Genomic DNA, 20,489 nt, shown 5'->3' on the forward strand with positions numbered 1-20,489 from the left:
TGCACATATAAGATCTGGCGCAACACTTTTCGGTTATTTGTTTACCCACCATATTTACAATGGCCAAATATCTTACTTTTATGGTCTGTTTCAATACTATGCAAATGGATACATTCCTTAAATCATGAAGAGGTTTCTCAAATTTCTGCCGTGACCTTGAATATTTAGTTTAAAATTTTTTTTTTCTTTCCCTAAGAAAATAAAGTGGAACAGGAAGTCCTTGTCAAAACTTGAGCGGGAGGGAGGGAGGGGGGGGGGGGGACAGAGGGATGTGCACTCGTTTTAAAAGTAAATAATTTTTTTTTGGCAAGTAGCAGAATGATTAGGAAATGTAAGATCTTTGATGAATCACACTTACAGCATTTCCTTGACAGAATTTCTGCTGTAGAACTGGAGGAAAATATTCAAAGGTTTGCCATCTAAAAAGGAAAGAAGCAGCATTTGCCATTGTTACAGTAAAGGGACAGAATGCTCAATAGTTCTGGGGACTCAATAACTGATGGTAGGTTTCACTTTGGGTCCTAACCACATGTTCCACAACCTTGGTAAAGAGCTACTCAAGTGAATAATGCGGTCTAGCACTTGCATTCTGTGTGCTGGACTGACAGTTGCCCCTATTCAAAAGGGGTAATTAACAAAAATCCAATGTGTTTTGAGGGTCCAAAATGCCCCCTTAATCAGGGCTTGATATTGAAAACCAAATGAACGGAAAAGAAGTCAACTGGACCTTTAGTAAAAGTTCTTCCAGATGCCAAACCACCTGCGGACAAGATCTGAGCTTGTTTTTGGACCCTGAAACGTAAAAACTCTTGACCTGGACTGTTTAGCAGTTGTGCGGTGCTTCCATTTACATTTTTGTTGCTTTACTCTACAAGCCAAAGAGACCATGAGATCTTCTAGGATGTGCAACAACAACACTCACACACCAGGCAGTTTAAGTCAGAGTGTGCTAATATGCATCGACTTACCTGGAAGTGAAGCCCTCAAGCGGCACACTGTCACCGTTGAAGACTATCTTCACACAGTCTTTGGCGATATGAATGGCCGAGCAGAAGAGGACGTCACTCTTGCGCATGCACATGGGAGTAGTTTACAGCACGGCTGTGAAGGAACGGCATGGGTACGCTGTTCCTTTAGAGCACATGTGCTGGTAACATCACTGGCTGCATTTAAAGTAAATATCGCCTTAACTGTGCACATTTCATATTTACTGTACTTATAGGTAAGCCTTTTTATAGGTTTGCCTACAGGTAAAAATCATACATGGGAGTTTACTCCCACTTTAAGACAGCACTACTAAAGGATAACCTTACAGGTCCTATTTTTCCCCACTTACCAAACCTAGTCAAAAAGAGAAAAGTTCTGAGCCTTTAGTACCATTTGTAAAAGTACAGTTACCCACAGTAAATCTATAGAATCCATTTTTTACTGATCTAGCTTTAGCAGAGTGAATTCTAATTGCTGTGGATTATTGCACTTATGAGACCTTAACATGAGAGCTCTTGATTAAATTGGGCTGTATGAAATTGGGCTGTATGAAATTGGGCTGTATGAAATTGAGTGTGTCTAATTAGAACACAAGGAGAAACCAAAACAACTGGCAATGCTTCCATGAAGTAAAAAACACAACAACTTCAGTAAATCTAGAATCTAAAACATATTCAAACCAATGCAACAAAGCTGCCCTATATGCCCATAGCACATTCTGAACCACTGGGTCTTTCATATAACTCCCATCACATCAGATTCAGATTTGTATAAAACCCCAGTCAAAACATGAACAGCTTTGTAGCAATAGTAATGCGTTTTACCAGGACTCAATACATTTTTGTGATTTTACTTCATAAAAGCCGTTCTGATCATTTTGGCTTCTAGTTGTCCATGCACAGGAGCATACTGTCAAGGCACCAGGATAGAGGGACGGGAACAAGCATGTGTTCAGATGAGCTGGCTGGACTTTTCTATAAAAGATAACAGAACAAAGTACTTCATTTTTAAAAGTTAGCAAGCAGACACTACATGGAAAGAAAGAGGAGAAGAGAATGACCGTAAACAAAATGGATAGGTAGCATCACCGAAACAATGAACATGAAGTTAAGCAAGCTCAGGGAGGCAGTGGAGGACAGAAAAGCCTGACGCGCTATGGTTCATGAGGTCACGAAGAGTAGGACACGAATAAACAACAACAAACAGACACTAAATTAGAAAAAAATCTTCCCCTGTAGTGAGGCCTCCTGCACTGCAAGGATTCAATGCTCATTAATTCCAGTGGTCCGGGGATAAGGGTTTAATACATTACTCCTGGCTTCCCGAAGACTCCCTCGATCCATGTATCCGGTCCAACGTAGTGTCCTCTCTGGCACTTTAGGTCTCAGTCGCAAACTCCCCTCCATGCATAATATGCGGGGGTAATAGCTCTGCACCAAACAAGATGATGCAGAGAGGCTGCCCACAGAGAGAAGGGTAGTTCATAAAACATCTTATTCTCGCACCCCTAGACTGACTAATTGAGTATTTAAACATTGAAGTGCTGGGTGGGGTTGAGGTGCACTGCAAAGGTAGAGTTTGTCTGATTCCTGGGTTTATCTTAAAGAGTGCAGTATCTGAATGCAGATTTAATAAAAAATTAAAAACACACACACACACACACACACACACACACACACGCACGCTTTAAAACCGATACAATCACGATAAAACAACAAAAATAAAATGACAATTATAATTTCCATTACTTACTCTCATTAAGACACAACAGAAAATGAGAAAATCTCAAAAGAGTGAATTCAAATGCAGTCTTAGAGAAATGTCAAGGGACAATGGTAAAATTTTAGAATCTCTCCTTGCCTTCTGTCATGGTGACAATAGTTAAGTCAAACAAGTGGAGGGGTAAAGTTTCCCAGTGGGAACACAGACCGCAATAAATCGTATTAAAATATCAAAAAACTCAAATAAAATGTTTACCTTGACACATACTTTAAAAGTGCCATGTGTCGTCCCCCCTCCCATTATTTGTACAACAGGAAATCAAATTTATCGGAGCTGCAGAATTTATTAATTCCGGGAATCAACAGGCCTGTAATACGGCATGAGCAGTGGCTCCTGGTCACACAGTATTAGAAAGAGGTTGATTTCTGAAATTGGCGAGGCACTGCGTGGCTGTGGGTTAGCTGAGCAAAATGTAAAAATGTACCTCTCCAGTCAAGATACATCTAGATTTCTCTTGTAGAAAAAATGGTCCAGAATGTGATGTTTTATGCAATGTTATCCTTTAAAACAAGCATAGACACAGAGAAAAAGATGCATAATATTTTAATGTGTGTCTTTTATATATACTTCAGTACAGTGCCTTGAAAAATGATTGATAACCCTTGAAATGTTCCACATTTTTCATGTTACAACCAAAAAACGTAAATGTATAGTTGTCCGGTGGACAGATTCTCCCATCTGAGCTGTGGATCTCTGCAGCTCCTCCAGAGTTACCATGGGACCATGAGCTGCTTCTCTGACTAATGCGCTCCTTGCCTATCAGTTTAGGTGGACGGCCATGTCTTGGTAGGTTTGCAGTTGGGCCATACTCTTTCCATTCTCTGATGATGGATTAAACCGTGCTTTGAAATGTTCAAAGCTTGGGATATTTCTCTATACTTAACCCTGCTTTAAACTTCTCCACAACTTTATCCCTGACCTGTCTGGTGTGTTCCTTGGCATTCATGATGCGGTTTGTTCACTAAGGTTCTTTAACAAACCTCTGAGGGCTTCACAGCACAGCTGTATATGGAGATTAACTACCTCCCATCCGCGCTACAGCCTATATACGGCTGCAGCGCGGACTTGAATTTTCGGGAGGCCGTTTTTAAATGGCCTCCCAGAAGCAGGCTCCCCGCGCGCTCCCGCGAGCGCGCATCGGGGAGAATCTGTGTCGGCCGTGTCCCTTGGACACAGCCGATCACAGATCGTGGTGAATGGCCAATCACAGCGGCCATTCACCACGTGATCGGACCATCCAATGAGAGATGATCTCATATGTAAACATATGAGATCATCTCTCATCGCCGGCACTCCTTCCTCACCCGGAGCCTGCAGTGTGAGGAAGGAGGGGGGAGCCGTCAGCCGCCGGGGACACAGAGACATGTAATCAGGGCACTGATCACCAGTGCCCTGATTACTAAAAGGTAAAAAAACATACACAAATTGCCCCCAACAGTGCCCACAGTGCCCGCCATCAGTGTCCCCCATCAATGCCCACAATCAGTGCCCATAGTGCTGCCAGTCAGTGCCCATCAGTGCCTGCTCATCTAGGCACTGATGAGCACTGACTGGCAGCACTATGGGCACTGAGTGTGGGCACTGATGGTGCTGCCCATCAGTGCTCATCAGTGCCGCCCATCAGTGCTCATCAGTGCCACCCGTCAGTGTCCATCAGTGCCATCCGCCAGTGCCCATCAGTGCCGCCTCTCAGTGCCCATCAGTGCCGCCCGTCAGTGCTGCCTCTCAGTGCCACCTCTCAGTGCCCAGCAGTGCCACCTATAAATGCTCATCAGTGCGGCATATTAGTACCTCCTCATCAGTGCCCATAAGTGCCACCTCATCAGTGCAGCCTATCAGTGCCCATCAGTGCAGCCTATCAGTGCCCATCAGTGCAGCCTATCAGTGCCCATCAGTGCAGCCTATCAGTGCCCATCAGTGCAGCCTATCAGTGCAGCCTATCAGTGCCCATCAGTGCCGCCTCATCAGCGCACATCAGTGAAGGAGAAAAATTTATTTTCAAAATTTACTCGCAGAAAATAAGAAACTTTTTTTTTTTTTTTTTCAAAATTTTCTGTCTTTATTCTTTTTTTTTGTAAAAAATAAAAAACCCAGAGGTGATTACATACCACCAAAAGAAAGCTCCATTTGTGTGAAAAAAATGATAAAAATTTCATATGGGTACAGTGTAGCATGACCGCGCAATTGTCATTCAAAGTGTGAGAACGCTGAAAGCTGAAAATTGGCCTGGATGGGAAGGGTGCACAGTAGGCAAGAGGTTAAATTGTACACAGGTGGACTTCTAAAGGCAATTTGTTTAGGAGTATCAGAGTAAAGAGGGTTGAATACAAATGCTTAAGATTTTTATTTGTAAAACATTTATCATTTTTCTTCTACTTCACATTATGTGCCACTTTTGTGTTGGACTGCCACATAAAATCCTGATAAAATACATTTACTTTTTTGGTTGTAACATGACAAATATTCAAGGGATATTGAATACCATTTCAAGGCACTGTATGTGTATTTGTAGTCATTCTGCGAGAAGTTTCACCACCTTTAAAGTGCCACTTCTCTATATTTTTTTTTTTTTATTTATGCCTAGGAACTTGGGTAGCCTTAAGCCTCGTACACGCGCTTCGAAAGTCGGCAGGGAATTTTCGTCCGACGACCGATCTGCCGATGCTTCCGACAACCGACTCCGACTTTTCGGCCAAAAAAAATCTGGTGTGCAGGCTATAAAATTTTTGTCCCCCGTCAAAACACGGCCGATTTTCATGCAGTCAGTACAGATTTCGACAGGGAAAAATCTAATGAGCAAGACTGGGCATGCTCAGAGAAGAAAGAACACAAAGAAAGCAAACCAACACATGACATCACTTCTGAAGTAGAATTTTGTCGGGCGAGAAAATTCGTGTGCAGTCTAGGCACATTCCAAACAACAAAACACCACTTTGGACAAAAGACGGACGATCGGTCGGCCGATAATCGTTGTGTGTGTACTAGGCTTTAGTGTAGGTGGCTACATACACAGACCAATAAGAAATCTATTTACAGCTTGAAAGCAGAGAGATTTCTCCAAGGGTGTGTGTAGCTAGCTAAAATTCACAACCCATTTTCAAACTTTTTTCCAGTAGTCATGGTCTGCTGTAGGCGATGCACATCAAAATCTTCCCCCAGCACTTCCAAATTCCTCAAATTTAAATCACAAATTTAAATCACAAAGTCTGCCTTCTAGGAATAGATTTAGAGGCAACAAATATCTTATGACACAAAACACCACACATTGTACTGGCTACTAGGATACTTGGCAGTGGGTTCTAAAACCAGAGGATTATGGCACTGAGATAAAAGCCCACGTGCAATAGCCATATTGTACATTTAAAAGACATAAGCATAATTACTGATTGAACATGAATGGAATTACCGGTTCGTCTTCACTGTCTGTTCCTCCTAAGCTTAAAGAGCTGCGTCTCTGTGCAATGCCAGGAGTCTGAGCAAAAAACAAAATGAACATAAAATAAGTAAAAGTACAAAAAATAAAGCACAATCACAGATACAATAGGCCAGGGGTATAGAATAAAAATTAATGAAGGTCCAATCAGTAAAATTTTCTTCCAGCAGAAGTCTGAATCACATGTTATTGCGATGACTCAGATCCTTCACATCACAGCCCCTCTCCTCTTACATAATAATCCCATTCTTACATGTATCCTCAGCCCCCAGTGCATATCACAATCCTCCCCTCCCCTCTACATCACAGTCTCCCACTTTATAGTTTCCCCTTCACAGCAGTGTCCTCAGGTCCTTAACCCCCTTCCCAGTAGTGTCCTCAGCCCCCCCCCTCCTTCACAGTAATGTTGTCAACCCCCTTTCACATTATAACACCCCCCCCCCCCCTCATTTACAGCAATGTCCCTGAGCCCTGAGCCCCTCTTTGCATTACCCCCCCCCCCCCAGCAGTGTCCTTTTCCCCATTTACATCACCCCCCCCCCCCCCAGAGCAAGCAGTGCTCTCTGCCCTCCTTCACATAATTCCCCCCCCCCCCCCACAAGCAGTGCTCCGCTACCTTCAGCTCCCTCCCTAACCCCACACACCACATTGCTCTCTGCCCCTGCCCCCCCATCCTTCAAAGCCAGGTCTCCTGCCCCCATTCACTCTCCTACCTCACACCGGGACACCGAGTGGAGAGCCAGAGGCAGGACAGTTCTAGACAGAGCAGGAGGCACAGCAGCAGAGAGCGGGTGCAGCCAAAGTTATCTTTTCATATTAACAAGCTGCATCCTAGCAACCAATCACCTACTGGTTAACTTGAGCATCCTTTGCTCCTTTTCTTCATCTAGTGCTGCTGTACCTCCTACTCTCCGTCCAGAACTGTCCTGCCTCTCATGCTCTGCTCTGTTGTGAGAATGACCGTGAATAAAATGAAAACCAGAACTGGCTCCTAAATAGTGTGACTGCGTTGGTCTGGCTGGGACAATGTGACCCATTTTAATGACATGGTCCCTTCTTTGTGTTAAAGTGTACCTATAGCTAAAAAATTTTTATGTTTGTTTTAGATAGCGTAGGGGAGGGTTAATATCCCTATCTTATGTGCTGCCCGTGTCCTGCTGCTGAAATTTCCCATCACGTTCTGTCCAAAAGAAACGCAACAAGAAATGATAAGAGATCTAATCAAAGTGAGACAGTTGGCACTGGGACAGGTGCCCCCATTGGGCAATTTACCTTCACCTCTTGCTTTTGTGTCAAAAAAGAGAAACGTGACAGGGGGGTATAAACCTTGCCATACTATCCAAACAAAAAAAAAAAAATACAAAAATAAAACTGGCTTCACATAAATGGACCTCTACATAATATTAACCACTTGCCGGCCAGCCGCCATAGTTATACTGCAGCAGGTCGGCTCTGGTACGCAAAACGACGTACATGTACGTAGTTTCATGTAGCATATAGTGGGGGCAAGCGCACGCCCTGATTGGCTAGAGGGGGAGCCAGTCAGTGGGTCCGGCAGACACAATGTCCGCCGGGCACCCGTGATCTCTCCCCATGGAGACAGAACGGCAGTAAGCCTGCTGTTCTGTCAGTGATGAACACAGGGATCCAGTGTTCCTCCTATTTAGGAACACAGGTCTCTGTTCATCCAGTGAATAAAACCCACACACAGCTAGAAAGCACCCCCTAGGCACACATTTAACCCTTTGATCGCCCCTGCTGTGAACTCCTTCCCTGCCAGTACAGTAACCGTGCATATTTTTAGCACTGGATTACTGTAGTAATGTCACTGGTCCCCACCAACAGTGTTAAAAAAATAAAAAATAAAAAAAAAAAAAATCGCTGATCGCCACAATTACTATTAAAAAATAAATATTGTGAGAAATCTTTCCCCTATTTTTTTAGACCTGATAACTTTTACGCAAATCAAGCAATATACACTTATTGAGATTTTTTACACCAAAAATTTGCAGCAGAATACATATTGGCTTAAAATGATGAAAAAATTATGGTAATGTTTTATAGCAGAAAGTAAAAAAAAAAAATGTATTATATTATATATATATATATATATATATATATATATATATATATATATATATATATATATATATATATATATATATATATATATATATATATATATATATATATATATCCCAGAATTGTCACTCTTTTTTTGTTTATAGAGCAAACAAAAAATTAAATAAATAAAGATAATAAAATCAAATACCACAAAAAAGAAAGCTCTATTTGGTGGGGGGGGGGGGGGGACATCAATTTTATTTGGGTACAGTGCCGCACGACTGCGCACTTGTTAAGTAAAGCAGTGCCGTATCGCAAAAATGACCTGGTCATTAGGGGGTAAAAACTTTCCGTCCTTAGTGGTTAAAGAGGTTTATAGGGTTACATTACCAGATTTAATCATTTGTTCTCAAAAAAAAAAAAAAAAAAAAAAAAGGAGAAGAATACAGTAAACCCAGAGTTTTATTTGAAGTTTCCATTGTTTGGGTCAGAAGAACCTTACAGTATTAAACTCCACAGAACAAAACAACAAGTGCGATATTGACCTAAACTTACTTTGCCTGATGACCGTGCCAGAATCTCATGCAAGAAAGTTATCTCTGGAGGACTCCTTGGTAACCCGTCATCCTCTGAAAGTGCCCCAGAATCTTCAACTTTCTTGTGCAGGATACCCTGCGGTGGAGAGCCTATACGGATGTTTTGCTGAAGCTGCAGCTGCCAAACAGTACAGTGCACACATTTAGTCCATCTGCAGTACACAGAATGCTAAGCTGAGCTGATCCACTGCATGTGTCTTTCACCTTAGTGGCAGCCACACAAAAGACCAGATATTTTGTATACAACCGACTCGTGCTCGTGATGAAAGTAGTAATTACTTATTTAGTAATGTCCATTATTTCCCAATAGGAGCAACAGACACTATTATACTTTGGAAGTACTATAAATCATTAAAGGTTAAAAGGAACAGTAAATTACAAATTGGTTTATATGAAAGATCTTTGAATAACATTCATGTATAAAAACTAGGAGATTATTAAATTAAATATTTTGGAAAAAAGATTACTATACAGACATCTTAGCCCAGAGATCTAAAACAGGTCAAAGGCCCCACACACAGACATTATGGCACATTTCAGCTTCATAGGACAAGTTTGACTATGTAGTGTAAGCAGAGGATCCTATCAGGAGACAGGCTTTTGTGACCCTAGAGACTGGGCGATTTTGATTTTATCATTTTTTTTTTAAAAACAAATTTCCATGAAGATGAACAAATAAGTCAGCACGCTTTATTGTTGGCTCAAGGAGACTTTTGAAATGCTTTCTACCCATAGCCAATATAAGACTCTTGCAGGCATCATCAGAAAAGTCCACAACCCAGGCATCATCAGAAAAGTCCACAACCCAGGTAATGTAATTTTTTTTTTTTACATGGCTGGAAAAAGTATGGAGTCTCTGTCAACTTTTTATTGCTAGCAAATAGACATCAGTGGGCCACTCACTGGGTTGTGCCATTTACAATTTAAAATCAACACAAATATAGGGTTTTTATCTCCCCTGGGGAACTGCTCTCTGACTGGAATGAAAGATAAATATTGGGTATCGAGGGGTGTCAGTTTCCTAGAACAAAATATTACCAAATTTATCTTAAAATGTTCAATTTTTTGTTTGTTTATACAAAAAATTCAGGAAAAAACATCTTGTTTTTAATAGAACCAGAGTTCCAGGCTACAATCCATAAACTGTCTTGCAACTCTGGATTATCAAAAATTGCCAAAAAAGGCCAGAGGGGGAAGGGGTGGGACTTTGAGTGATGCCAAAAATCATGTAATCAATAGGAACAGTGTTAAATAAAAAGTTTTACATTTATTAACATAAGTTAAAACATCCCCGTAAAGTGGGACTTAAATGACAAAATGGTTAAAACAACCACCTAAGCAATCAAACCCATGTAGCACATCACAGCATGGGCCTGACAGTGTTAGTGCACAGCAGAGTACAGTCCCATTGGTTCTTGTCCAAAGCTCTAACGCGTTTCAAAGTATCCAAGTCTTCTTCAGGAAGATGCTGGACAGAAGGATAATACCGATATCTCTGTGTGTGGAGACCAGTGCTCAGGCAAGACTCCTAGTCATATAAAGTACAGCCTTGTGTCCCTGTGAGAGCAAGGATACACATGGAGCCCCAATCTAGCCCCTTGTAGGAGGCACAGCTCCACCAATGATGCTGATTAGCACACACAGGTCTACCATACATCTACCATGCAACTGCAAACAGCTCTTTGCTTTGTGGGGACGTTTTAACGCATGTTAATAAATTTAGAACTTTTTATTTAACACTGTTCCTATTACATGATTTTGGCATCATTCAAAGTCCCACCTCTTCCCCTTCTGGCCTATTTGGCAGTTTTTGTCTATCAGGGACAGATGCCGCTTTTTCATTATTGATATGGCCAACAGTTAGCGATTGTTGCGAAACTCTGGATTATGTTACGTTACAAGGATAATTGCAAGATTAAAACGGAAATTATGCCACTATAGGTAAATACTAAGCAGTCTCCATTGGGTTCTGTCCCACCCAAAATCGAAATTAAGAAAAAAAAAAAAAGGGGATGGTAATGGCTGCGAGTGCTGATCGGATGCTCGTTTTCCAGCAGGTCTCTTCAACCGAAAGCCGGTCTAACTTTAGAACGCTAGACCTTCTGTCAGAAAGACAGCTGTACACACTGACTAAAATGATATTCGGCCCATGAAATGATGTACCCAGCCTTAAGCCTTATACACCACTAGTAGTTTTTTTTTGTTCAACCCCCCCCCAGGGCTGAACGAAAAAAAAAAAACCTGAGAGCTCTGGAGGAGCCGCTGTACTACCTATCCGACGTTAGTACAGGTATCTCCCCTGCTGTTCTATTGTGTGCTGACAGGGGGGACGGCCCCCGCCAGAACACTCTGGCCAGTGCCCTTAGCCATTGGCTGAGACCGCTGATCGGGAGCAGATCAGCAGACCTTTTTTTTGGTCCCTTTGTCAGACCAACTCCAGTACGCATGGGCTGCCCGACATTCAGCCCATGTGTACTAGGCTTAAGACTACAGAGTTATCTGCTGCTACCTTTAGATGACTGAACAAAGCAGTAGGGACAGCATAAATATAACCCCTCCCACTCCCAGCTTAATTTATAGCAAGCAAAAGGAGTGAATCATAGGAAAACCAAGGGATGGGACCTGTGTCTTGTGATGTACCCTGTGAAATCCTTTTCTTAGAGCAAGACAAAAATCCTATTGTCTTAATTACACATCACAGGATCAGAGTCTTAGACTACTGGAACTGACAAAAGTGGTCAAACTGAGGTGTGGGCAACACAGCAAATAAGTCAAGAAGCCCTTAAAACTGATCAAGAGATGTGCTCCACAGAACACAAAGAGCAGTTCAACATGTCCTACGTGTCATAAAGGATAGGGAAATAACACTTGCGCCAAAAAAATGTATATACAAAACTAAATGTGTGAACAAAGGACTTCTGCTGCGATCAACCCACAGGGGTGTACAATGGAAGAGAATGTAATACTAATATTACCCAGAGCGCATGTCCTGTAGTAAGTGATGTGTGAAGACAAAGTGATTAATGCTGTTGAAAAAAACAAAACAAACTCTTTAGGCCCGTACACACGTACCGATTGTCGGCCGAAAAGATTTGGCCGACGACCGATCGGCCGATTGTAGGCTTGTTAGTATGATGCTTCCGACAGTGCACTTTCGGCCGAACAGAATCTGTCGTGCAAGCATTAAAATTTTTGTATGCCAACACCAGAACGGCCGATTGTTCGCCAGTCAGTACAGAATTCGGCCGACAGACAGCAGATTTGCAAGACTGGGCATGCTCAGAAAAGAAAAAAACACAGGGAAAGTTAACCATCACATGACATCACTTCTGCAGTCGGCGGACAAAATTCGTGTGCAGTCTTTTGCACTTTTCAGCGGACAGGACAGCCCGGGGACAAAAGACGGCCGATCGGTCGGCCGACGAACGGTACGTGTGTACGGGGCTTTAATTCCGTGCTAGATAGCTTCTCAGCTACCTATCCCTATTACCTAGATTGTGTGTACCATTTCAGCATATATACATATAAAGTGCTTAAACAGTGCATTCATAACTGTGCAGCCAATACCACATTTAGTTGTATAATAAATTAATATCATTTGAAACAGCTGTGAAAATCTACTGAATATCCTTAAAGTTCATAGGAAGACAACAGGAAAAAAAATGGTGAAAAAAGGTGATGTGTATCCGAATAGTCCAAAGCAATACTGCAGTGAAAGTGTCCAAAAAACGGTCAGAATAAGGGATTTTCAAATGGTGCAATGGTGGTGTCACCCTCCGTGCTGGTGCGATATACTGTAGGTAATTCCAACTCACCAGAAGTTGTTGACCCCCAATACCTTACGACAAGTGGGTCAGTAGAGCTTGGTAGTAGGTATCCAGCGGGGTCCCATCCGTCCGCGTTCGGGTGGTCCTGGTCCTAGCAGTAGATATGGTGAGCCAAAAAAAAAAAAAAAAAAAATCGCACTCCTCCTCTGTGTAATCCAGCGATATCTCCTCTTTAATTTTTTCTTCTATCACTCATAACTTCCTGTGTTTGACGACTTGTCTTAAACAGTAAACACAGAAAGTTATGAGTGATAGAAGAACAAATTAAAGAGGAGATATCGCTGGATTACACAGAGGAGGAGTGCGATTTTTTTCACCATATCTACTGCTAGGACCAGGACCAGGACCACCCGAACGCGGACGGATGGGACCCTGCTGGATACCCATTACCAAGATCTACTGACCCACTTGCCGTAAGGTATTGGGGGTCAACAACTTCTGGACGAGATGGAATTACCTACACTATATCGCACCAGCACGGAGGGTGACACCACCATTGCACCATTTGAAAATTCCTTATTCTGACCGTTTTTTGGACACTTTCACTGCAGTATTGCTTTGGACTATTCAGATACACATCACCTTTTTTCACCATTTTTATTCCTGTTGTCTTCCTATGAACTTTAAGGATATTCAGTATATTTTCCACAGCTGTTTCAATTAATATTAATTTATTATACAACTAAATGTGGTATTGGCTGCACAGTTATGAATGCACTGTTTAAGCACTTTATATGTATATATGCTGAAATGGTACACACAATCTAGGTAATAGGGATAGGTAGCTGAGAAGCTATCTAGCACTAGAGTTTTTGTTTTGTTTTTTTTCATCACTTTATAGCATTAATCACTTACTACAGGACATGAGCTGTGGGTTTAATACGTTGGACGGGTTTATTTGTAAGGAAAAATTGATGAATGGAGTATATGGTATAAAAGCAAATAACTGTTCTTGTAAAACTGCCTTGTTTGAACACAGCATCTCTGTAGTTTTTAGGACTTAACTATTGTTTGTAGTCAAAAGGTCTTTACTGACATGGACTGCAGATTTCTCACTTTGCAAAATACTTTTTAATAAATAGGAAAGAATGACGAGATCAGAATACCACTTAAGTAGGGATAAGGGAATTTTGAGAGACCCATGCCACCAATCAGCCACGACGTGGGCTGTATCTTTCAAGTTAGAGTGCTGGTGCGGGGCATGGATAGAGCCTTGGTGTTTTGCTTTCAAAGGAAATTTATTGCCATCAATTTTCTCATTCAGCACTTTTGTGTAGGCATTATATAAAAACTATTCATACCTGTAAAGCTTTAACTTTGCCATGGTTTTTTTCCTGTGATGTATCCTCTTTTGTAGAGTTCTCCACCTCAGAAATGAATACACTGTCATGGGAAACTGCCTTACTTCCCATACCGCTTTTGGCCCTTTGAAAAGCAAACAAGTGAAAAGATTAACAATTTTTCTACAGATGCATAAAAGATGCATATTAATATTAGGGATTGACCAATTATCGGCAACACCGATATATCAGGGGCTGATATGCACTTTCCCCTGATATATCGGAATCGGCTTTTTGATTTGCGGATTATTAGGGAAAGTTCTGCCTGCAGCTAGAGGCTTTGCCTGCAGCTAGAGGTGATGCCTGCAGCTAGAGGCTTTACCCCGCTACCGGTGTCCATAGCCGACGGTCGGCTGACTTGTAATGACAACCGATGAGGCTAAGAAACCGCTCGGCTGTCATTACAAGGAGCGGGAGGGGACGTTCCCCCCCCACCCCGGCTCGCCCGGGTCTCTCGTCCCCCTGGGAAACCCGGGTATCTTACCTCCACCGCCGCCACACAAGAGAAGACCCGGGTCTCCAGAAATGATGCCATGACACCACTTCCGGGTACTTGGCGCTGTATTAAAAAAACTGACAGCATTCAAAACAGCCAAACTTGGCGTTTTGAATGCTTTTCGGTGCTGAGGAGAGGTTTGGGGTATTTTAGACCCCCAGATCCCTCCACAAGGAGTACCTGTAGAAAAAAAAAAACACACATGAATACAAAATACATGTGTGAAAATATCGGGCAGATATCGGCCGATACCGATATCCAATGACCAAAATATCTGTATCGGCATTAAAAAAAAACGATATCGGTCAATCACCAATTAATATACACTGATATATACACACATACATACACACACATACACACATACACATGAGGCTGCTTGGCCAAAGGCTGGTCAAGCTGCCCATGCTGATCCATGTTCATAGCCAATGGGCATGTAAGCATCAGAATAGGATCGCGAAGCAGTGGAAGAAGGTGGCCTGGTCTATCAATCATGATTTCTTTTACATAATTTGGATGACCAGGTGCTTGGGGATGACATGGCACAAGGATCCAATATGGGAAGAAAGCAATCCGGCGGAGGAAGTGAGATACTTTGGGCAATTTTCTACTGGGAAACCTTGGTTTTGCCATTCATGTGGATGTTACTTTGACGCTGCCTACCTAAACATGGTTGCTGACCAAAAACACCTCTTCAATGAAACCCTATTCCATGATGACCTCTTTCAGCAGGATAATATGCTCTGTCACAGTGCAAAAATGGTTCAAGAATAGTTTGAGAAAAACAACAAGTTTAAGGTGTTGACATGGCCTCCAAATTCTCCAGATCTTAATCCAATTGAGCATCTGTGGGATGTGCTGGAAAAACAAGTGATACATTAAGGCCTCACTTCACCAGGATCTGCTACCGCCAGCTTGGTGCCAGAAACCACAGCATACCTTAAGAGGTTAAGTGGCATCCATGTCTTGATGGGTCAGGCTGCTTTGGTGGCAAAAAGGGCCGTTTTGAATATAAGAGGAGTGGTGATAAAGTCAGGCTGATCATTTTAAACACCTAAACACTTCCAACATATTGCTACTTGTGCTTACCAAGAGCAACTCTGGTTTATAGGATTACAATCACCCATTGTTGAGTGTTTAATGCACATTGGAAGGAAGTAGTTTTGTATCCATATGGTTACATTTTTGAGGATAATTGTTGTGTTAGAAATAAGAGCAGTGGTGACCAACTTTGAGATAGGGGCCCCAGGTTGATGCCCTGGATACCAAAGGACTGCAAATAATATTCACTGAATGGAATGCAAAAGACAAAATACAATAGAAGTTGTTGGGGACTGAGCATGCTACAAGAGACCATCAGATTGAAGACATTTTACAGGAGAGGGTCAGATTTCAAAAATGCTATAAGAGTTGTTGGGTGCCATGGGTATTCTTTAGTAGACACTCCTAGACCACAGATGTATTACTTGGGCCACATATGAGGTTTAATTTAGCAAGATCTATTCTAAAAGATCATAGGAAAAAACTTATGTAAAATGAGTAGTCATACACTGCACAGAGAGAAGAGCTTAAAATAAATTAAATCCAGCAATTGAACGACTACAAACAAGTCTAAAGAACAGCACCTAGGTAAGTAAAAACACTGGCTACTCTCATCAGGGGCCCAAAGGGCTGCACAAAAAGTGCCAAAGAGACACAGGGTGGACACCATCGATTTAGAGTATAGAAAATAAAAAATTCTATGATCCTGTGCAACTCCGATCTAATCTGACTACAGTAATTGAGTCTCTATAGGTTGCTGCGCTTGGCGCATCAAATTGCTCTTTGCATGTCCTGTTTCAATAAGCCCATCAGCTCAGTTCACAAATGCATTACACATGTAATGTTTTTTTATTATGGTGCATGATTTGCTGCCCCCTTTTATGATGGAGAATAGATTTTTCAGTCAGTCATCACTGCATAGATCGGCTGAATTTACAGTGCTTTTTCTTTTTGGCTAAACAGATTTCCCCATTAAAAGGAATATTTTTGTGGAACTATGTCTTTACTTACACAGATTCATGATCTGGTTGAAAAGCAGACTCATTGGCTCCAGACACACTGACATCACTGCTGGACTGGCTGGGTTTTAGTATGTTTTCTCTGCTTGGAGCTGGAGACTCTTTCCTCTTCTTTTTGACAAATAACTTTTTGAATGCCTGGAATTTAGATTTCTTTTTTCCTGTACAAGAAAAGAAACATCAATGGGGTGCTGAATGTACCTTACAACCTTTACAAAGAATTAATGAGGTACCTGAACTACAAAGATTCAGATATTTTTCAGAATTTTTATTTTTTTTCCCCCGTGGTGTCGTGAAACTCGAAAATGTAACATCCGGTGCAAAAAAAAAAAAAAGTGTGCACACAAAAAAGTGAGAACACAGAGTGTACAGGGAGTACACATGGTCCTCCTCCAAAAAGAAACGACCCTTGCCTTGATCCCCCAGGGCTCAAGGCTCCTGACAGGGACTAGGGTACTCTCTGTCCAACCCAGCCGAAACCAGGCGGACCCTGTTCTCTTGAGAGGACTGCCAAAATAGTCCAACCTCAAGTACTGGGTGGGGCTCCCCCCCCAAGGGAAACCCCATGAGACCAGAAATCAATGTCCACCCCCTCCCAAAACTTTCAGGGCAGGCCCGAGGCCCCACACCCCACTAACCGTGCTGTGAGAAAAGTGCATACTGTGCAAAAGTGACAAAACCATATGTAGCACTGCCCCCTTGAGGACTGCTGAATTTCACACTTATGGGTCTCCCTGGATTACCATTAGCAACCTTAACTCTCCCACTTTTCTTCTTGGCCCATTCAATAAACAATCCAGGAGTATGTAGTTGTTTTTGTGTTTTATTGATAAATTAGGGACGGGAGAAGGGAATAGTGGGATACTCTGAATTAACTATGCACAAGATTTGAGGACTTCTATCACTTGGTACAGCCAGGCCACCTTGCCACTGAGGTGAATTTAGATTTAAGTCTCTTTCCCAGATGACTTGATGAACTAAATTTTAATCTTCAAGACACTCTTAGTATCCTAATTCTTGCTTGCTGACACCCTCCTTAGTATCCTCCTTCTTGCTTGCCGACACCCATCCACTGACTATCCTACTCCTGGGGTCAGGCCCCTTGACATGATCGCCTGTACTTACGATACCTTTTTGCCAGGGTCTCCAGTGTCTCCCCCTCAGGTCAGCTCTCCTGGACCTCTGAGTTCAGCTCCACTCCTCTGGCCCTCAGGATGACCTCATGAGGCCACATGCCGCTGCCACCCTCCCTCCAGGACTCTGTTCTCCAGCCAAAGACCCTGCAGCACATGTGCTCCTGGCTTTTATACAGTATCCCAGAATGCACAGAGACACCCTGTCTCTGCCAATCACCAGGACTGTATCAAAGCCTATGCATCCATTGGTCAGGTTTGCTCCCACTGTCCAACATGCAACCCTATTGGACCAGTGTGAAACACTCTAGACAGAATAAATCGCATACTGAGCACAATGTGCAGACCTCACTAACAGATTCTGCTCTCTGGTAGCCAAAGAGCAATATAGATTTGCCTGCAGCTCCTCTGATAGGCAAAAACTATACTCTCTCACTAGCACCTACCTAGGAGGGTGCTACACATAAAAAAGGAAGAAATGAGAGGGGGTAAGTACTTTGTGCCACAGTGAAATACCATGGCAGGCCCCTAGGCCAGGAATAAAAAATTCCTCTGGTCCCAGCCAAAAGGTCCAGCCCTAGAGGTAGGTGCGAAAAACATGGTTTAACATAGTGCAGTGACCTTGGTGCCATTTCAAAAAACGTGCTATGTATACAATTTTGCTTTTTAAATTTTGCACTGACCTTCTCTTATTAGGCCCCTTTCTCATGGGGAGGAAACCACTCAGCGGACTCCGCTAGCTCAGCAGGGATCGTTCCATTGATCCCCATGGAGCAGACGAATGACAAGTCTGTCTCTGCTCACTGTGCAGAGACGGACCTGTCAGATTCCAGCTCTCCTCTATGGGGAGATGGGATGAAAACAGACAGTATCCGACCCTCTGGATGGATGGCGAACGCATCGCCATCCGTCTGTTTTCAGCGGATCTTGTCAGATCGGATGACAGACGAGTGTCAGCAGACACATCTCTGCTGACATCCGCCTCACCATAGAGGAGAATGGGTGGCCTGATTAGGTCCACCTGAAAAACAGACAGGCGGACCTGATCAGTCCGATCGTGTGAAAGGTCTTCTACTAATCTCAGAATACGGTTCAATGTATGGCAAGCTACATAAAATCTGGCGAAGCTCAGCTTTATATGGTTGGAACTAGCTTTTGTTTTGTTGTGTAACTTATGTCCCAACACAGTGCTCTAGATCAGAGCTAAGCAACTGCCCATGAGGCATGACGGGACAGCTACTATAACTCCCGGAGGCATGATGGGAAGACTGGCAGTTACTTCCAGAGGCATGATGGGACTTGCTTGAGCTCTCCAACCTTGCTTCAGACCAGGGGACTCAAACTGGTGGCCCTCCAGCTTTTGCGGAACTACAAATCCCATCATGCCTCTGCCTATGGGAGTTATGCTTGTAACGATCAGCCTTGCAATGCCTCATAGGAATCGTATTCCTGCAACAGCTGGGGGGCCACCAGTTTGAGACTTCTGCTCTAGATAGATCAGTGAGTGAAGGATCCTTTCAACACAGTCTTTGCGCAGGCAAGCGGCTCTTCGGAGATGAGGAATTTGAAATACAAATATTACTCAATTTATGTTAATATCATGTCATTGCACTTTATCCCGCACAATTAGGCTTAGTTCACACTTCGTGTAGTGGGAACACTCATTCCTGCTCATAATTTTTTTCTGTACAATTACACATGTCCTACATGAGGCAGCCCATTCTTTGTGCATTTTTTGCACCACAGAAGCTCATGTGCCAAATTTAGGCACTGAGCCAGGTGCGTTTGGCAACATGTGTTTTGTCATGCTACAATTGTGGCAAAAGTATACTGCTTTGGGGTGCCATTAGGAATTATGGCAGGGCAAATGCCTTTTGCCATGATTCTGATAAATTTAGGGGTGAACGGGGCCCAAATCTGTGCTCCATTTTAAAAAAGGTACATGGCTGGCAAAATCTTGAAATGCAACCAATGAAGACAGCATGCAAAACAGGGCTCAAGGCTTCAGCTTCTCATTCAGTTAAAGTTTTACTCTACTAGTTCACCCTTAACCCTTTTGGTTGCCAATCTGTTAACATGGGAAACGGTTTCCTATTTTCTTTTCAAAAGGGATATTCCCATGCACTCCCACACCTTCTTCATGCATCTCATTTACATGTAAATGACAGCAACAACTTACAAACTTTTTACAGCCACCAAGGAGATTCAAACCAGCCTTCAAAGTTTGAATAGGACTGCTAATAATACATCAAAACAGAAGTGGAGACGTAACACAACACGAGTGTAGCACTACCCCCTTATGGGTTGCTGGTAAGTAGGTTCTTCTGTGCCGCTTGAACCGTCCAGACCTCCTGACACTCTAGGTTCAGACATATTGTATATACCTTTAACACACTGACACAATATGAATAAGTTAAAAGAAGAACTTGCAAAGACGTATTAGTCAACTAGACCCCAGATAAACAGCCAGGGCTCAGTTGAACCAACACCGGAACAAACTGTGAGAAACAGGTTTTAATAACAAAGAATGACATCAATAAAACACAGTCTCTTGAAATGTATGAATGGATCTCTCAAACTATATATTATAGCAGAAAAACCCTCTGGCTAAAGGAGAACCCCAGGCCAGCCTATACTACCTGTATCCTAATGAGAGAGGAGATAGTATAGATACCAGTAATGTATCCCCTTTAAGAGCAATAATATAACACTGTTCTACCGGCAAAGCCTTGCTAAGATCTTCACCGGCAGTTGGAGCTCATGAAAGAGAT

The 20,489-nt window shown here is 42.6% G+C and overlaps 1 protein-coding gene across 3 annotated transcripts in view; it reads right to left on the reverse strand.

Moving 5' to 3' along the window:
• Positions 1–20,489, reverse strand: part of KIAA1210 — a 178,295-nt gene that overhangs the window by 56,799 nt on the left and 101,007 nt on the right. For all 3 annotated transcript variants that reach the window (XM_082263498.1, XM_082263499.1, XM_082263497.1), the window contains exons 3-6: positions 16,578–16,746; positions 13,991–14,114; positions 8,822–8,980; positions 6,176–6,241 (exon numbers count right to left, since the gene is read on the reverse strand). In XM_082263498.1, coding sequence (XP_082119624.1) covers positions 6,176–6,241; positions 8,822–8,980; positions 13,991–14,114; positions 16,578–16,746 — 518 coding nt within the window. The remainder of the gene's footprint in view (positions 1–6,175; positions 6,242–8,821; positions 8,981–13,990; positions 14,115–16,577; positions 16,747–20,489) is intronic.

Source organism: Pelophylax lessonae, assembly GCF_965119305.1.
Source record: "Pelophylax lessonae genome assembly, chromosome: 7".
NCBI classification, from domain to species: domain Eukaryota; kingdom Metazoa; phylum Chordata; class Amphibia; order Anura; family Ranidae; genus Pelophylax; species Pelophylax lessonae.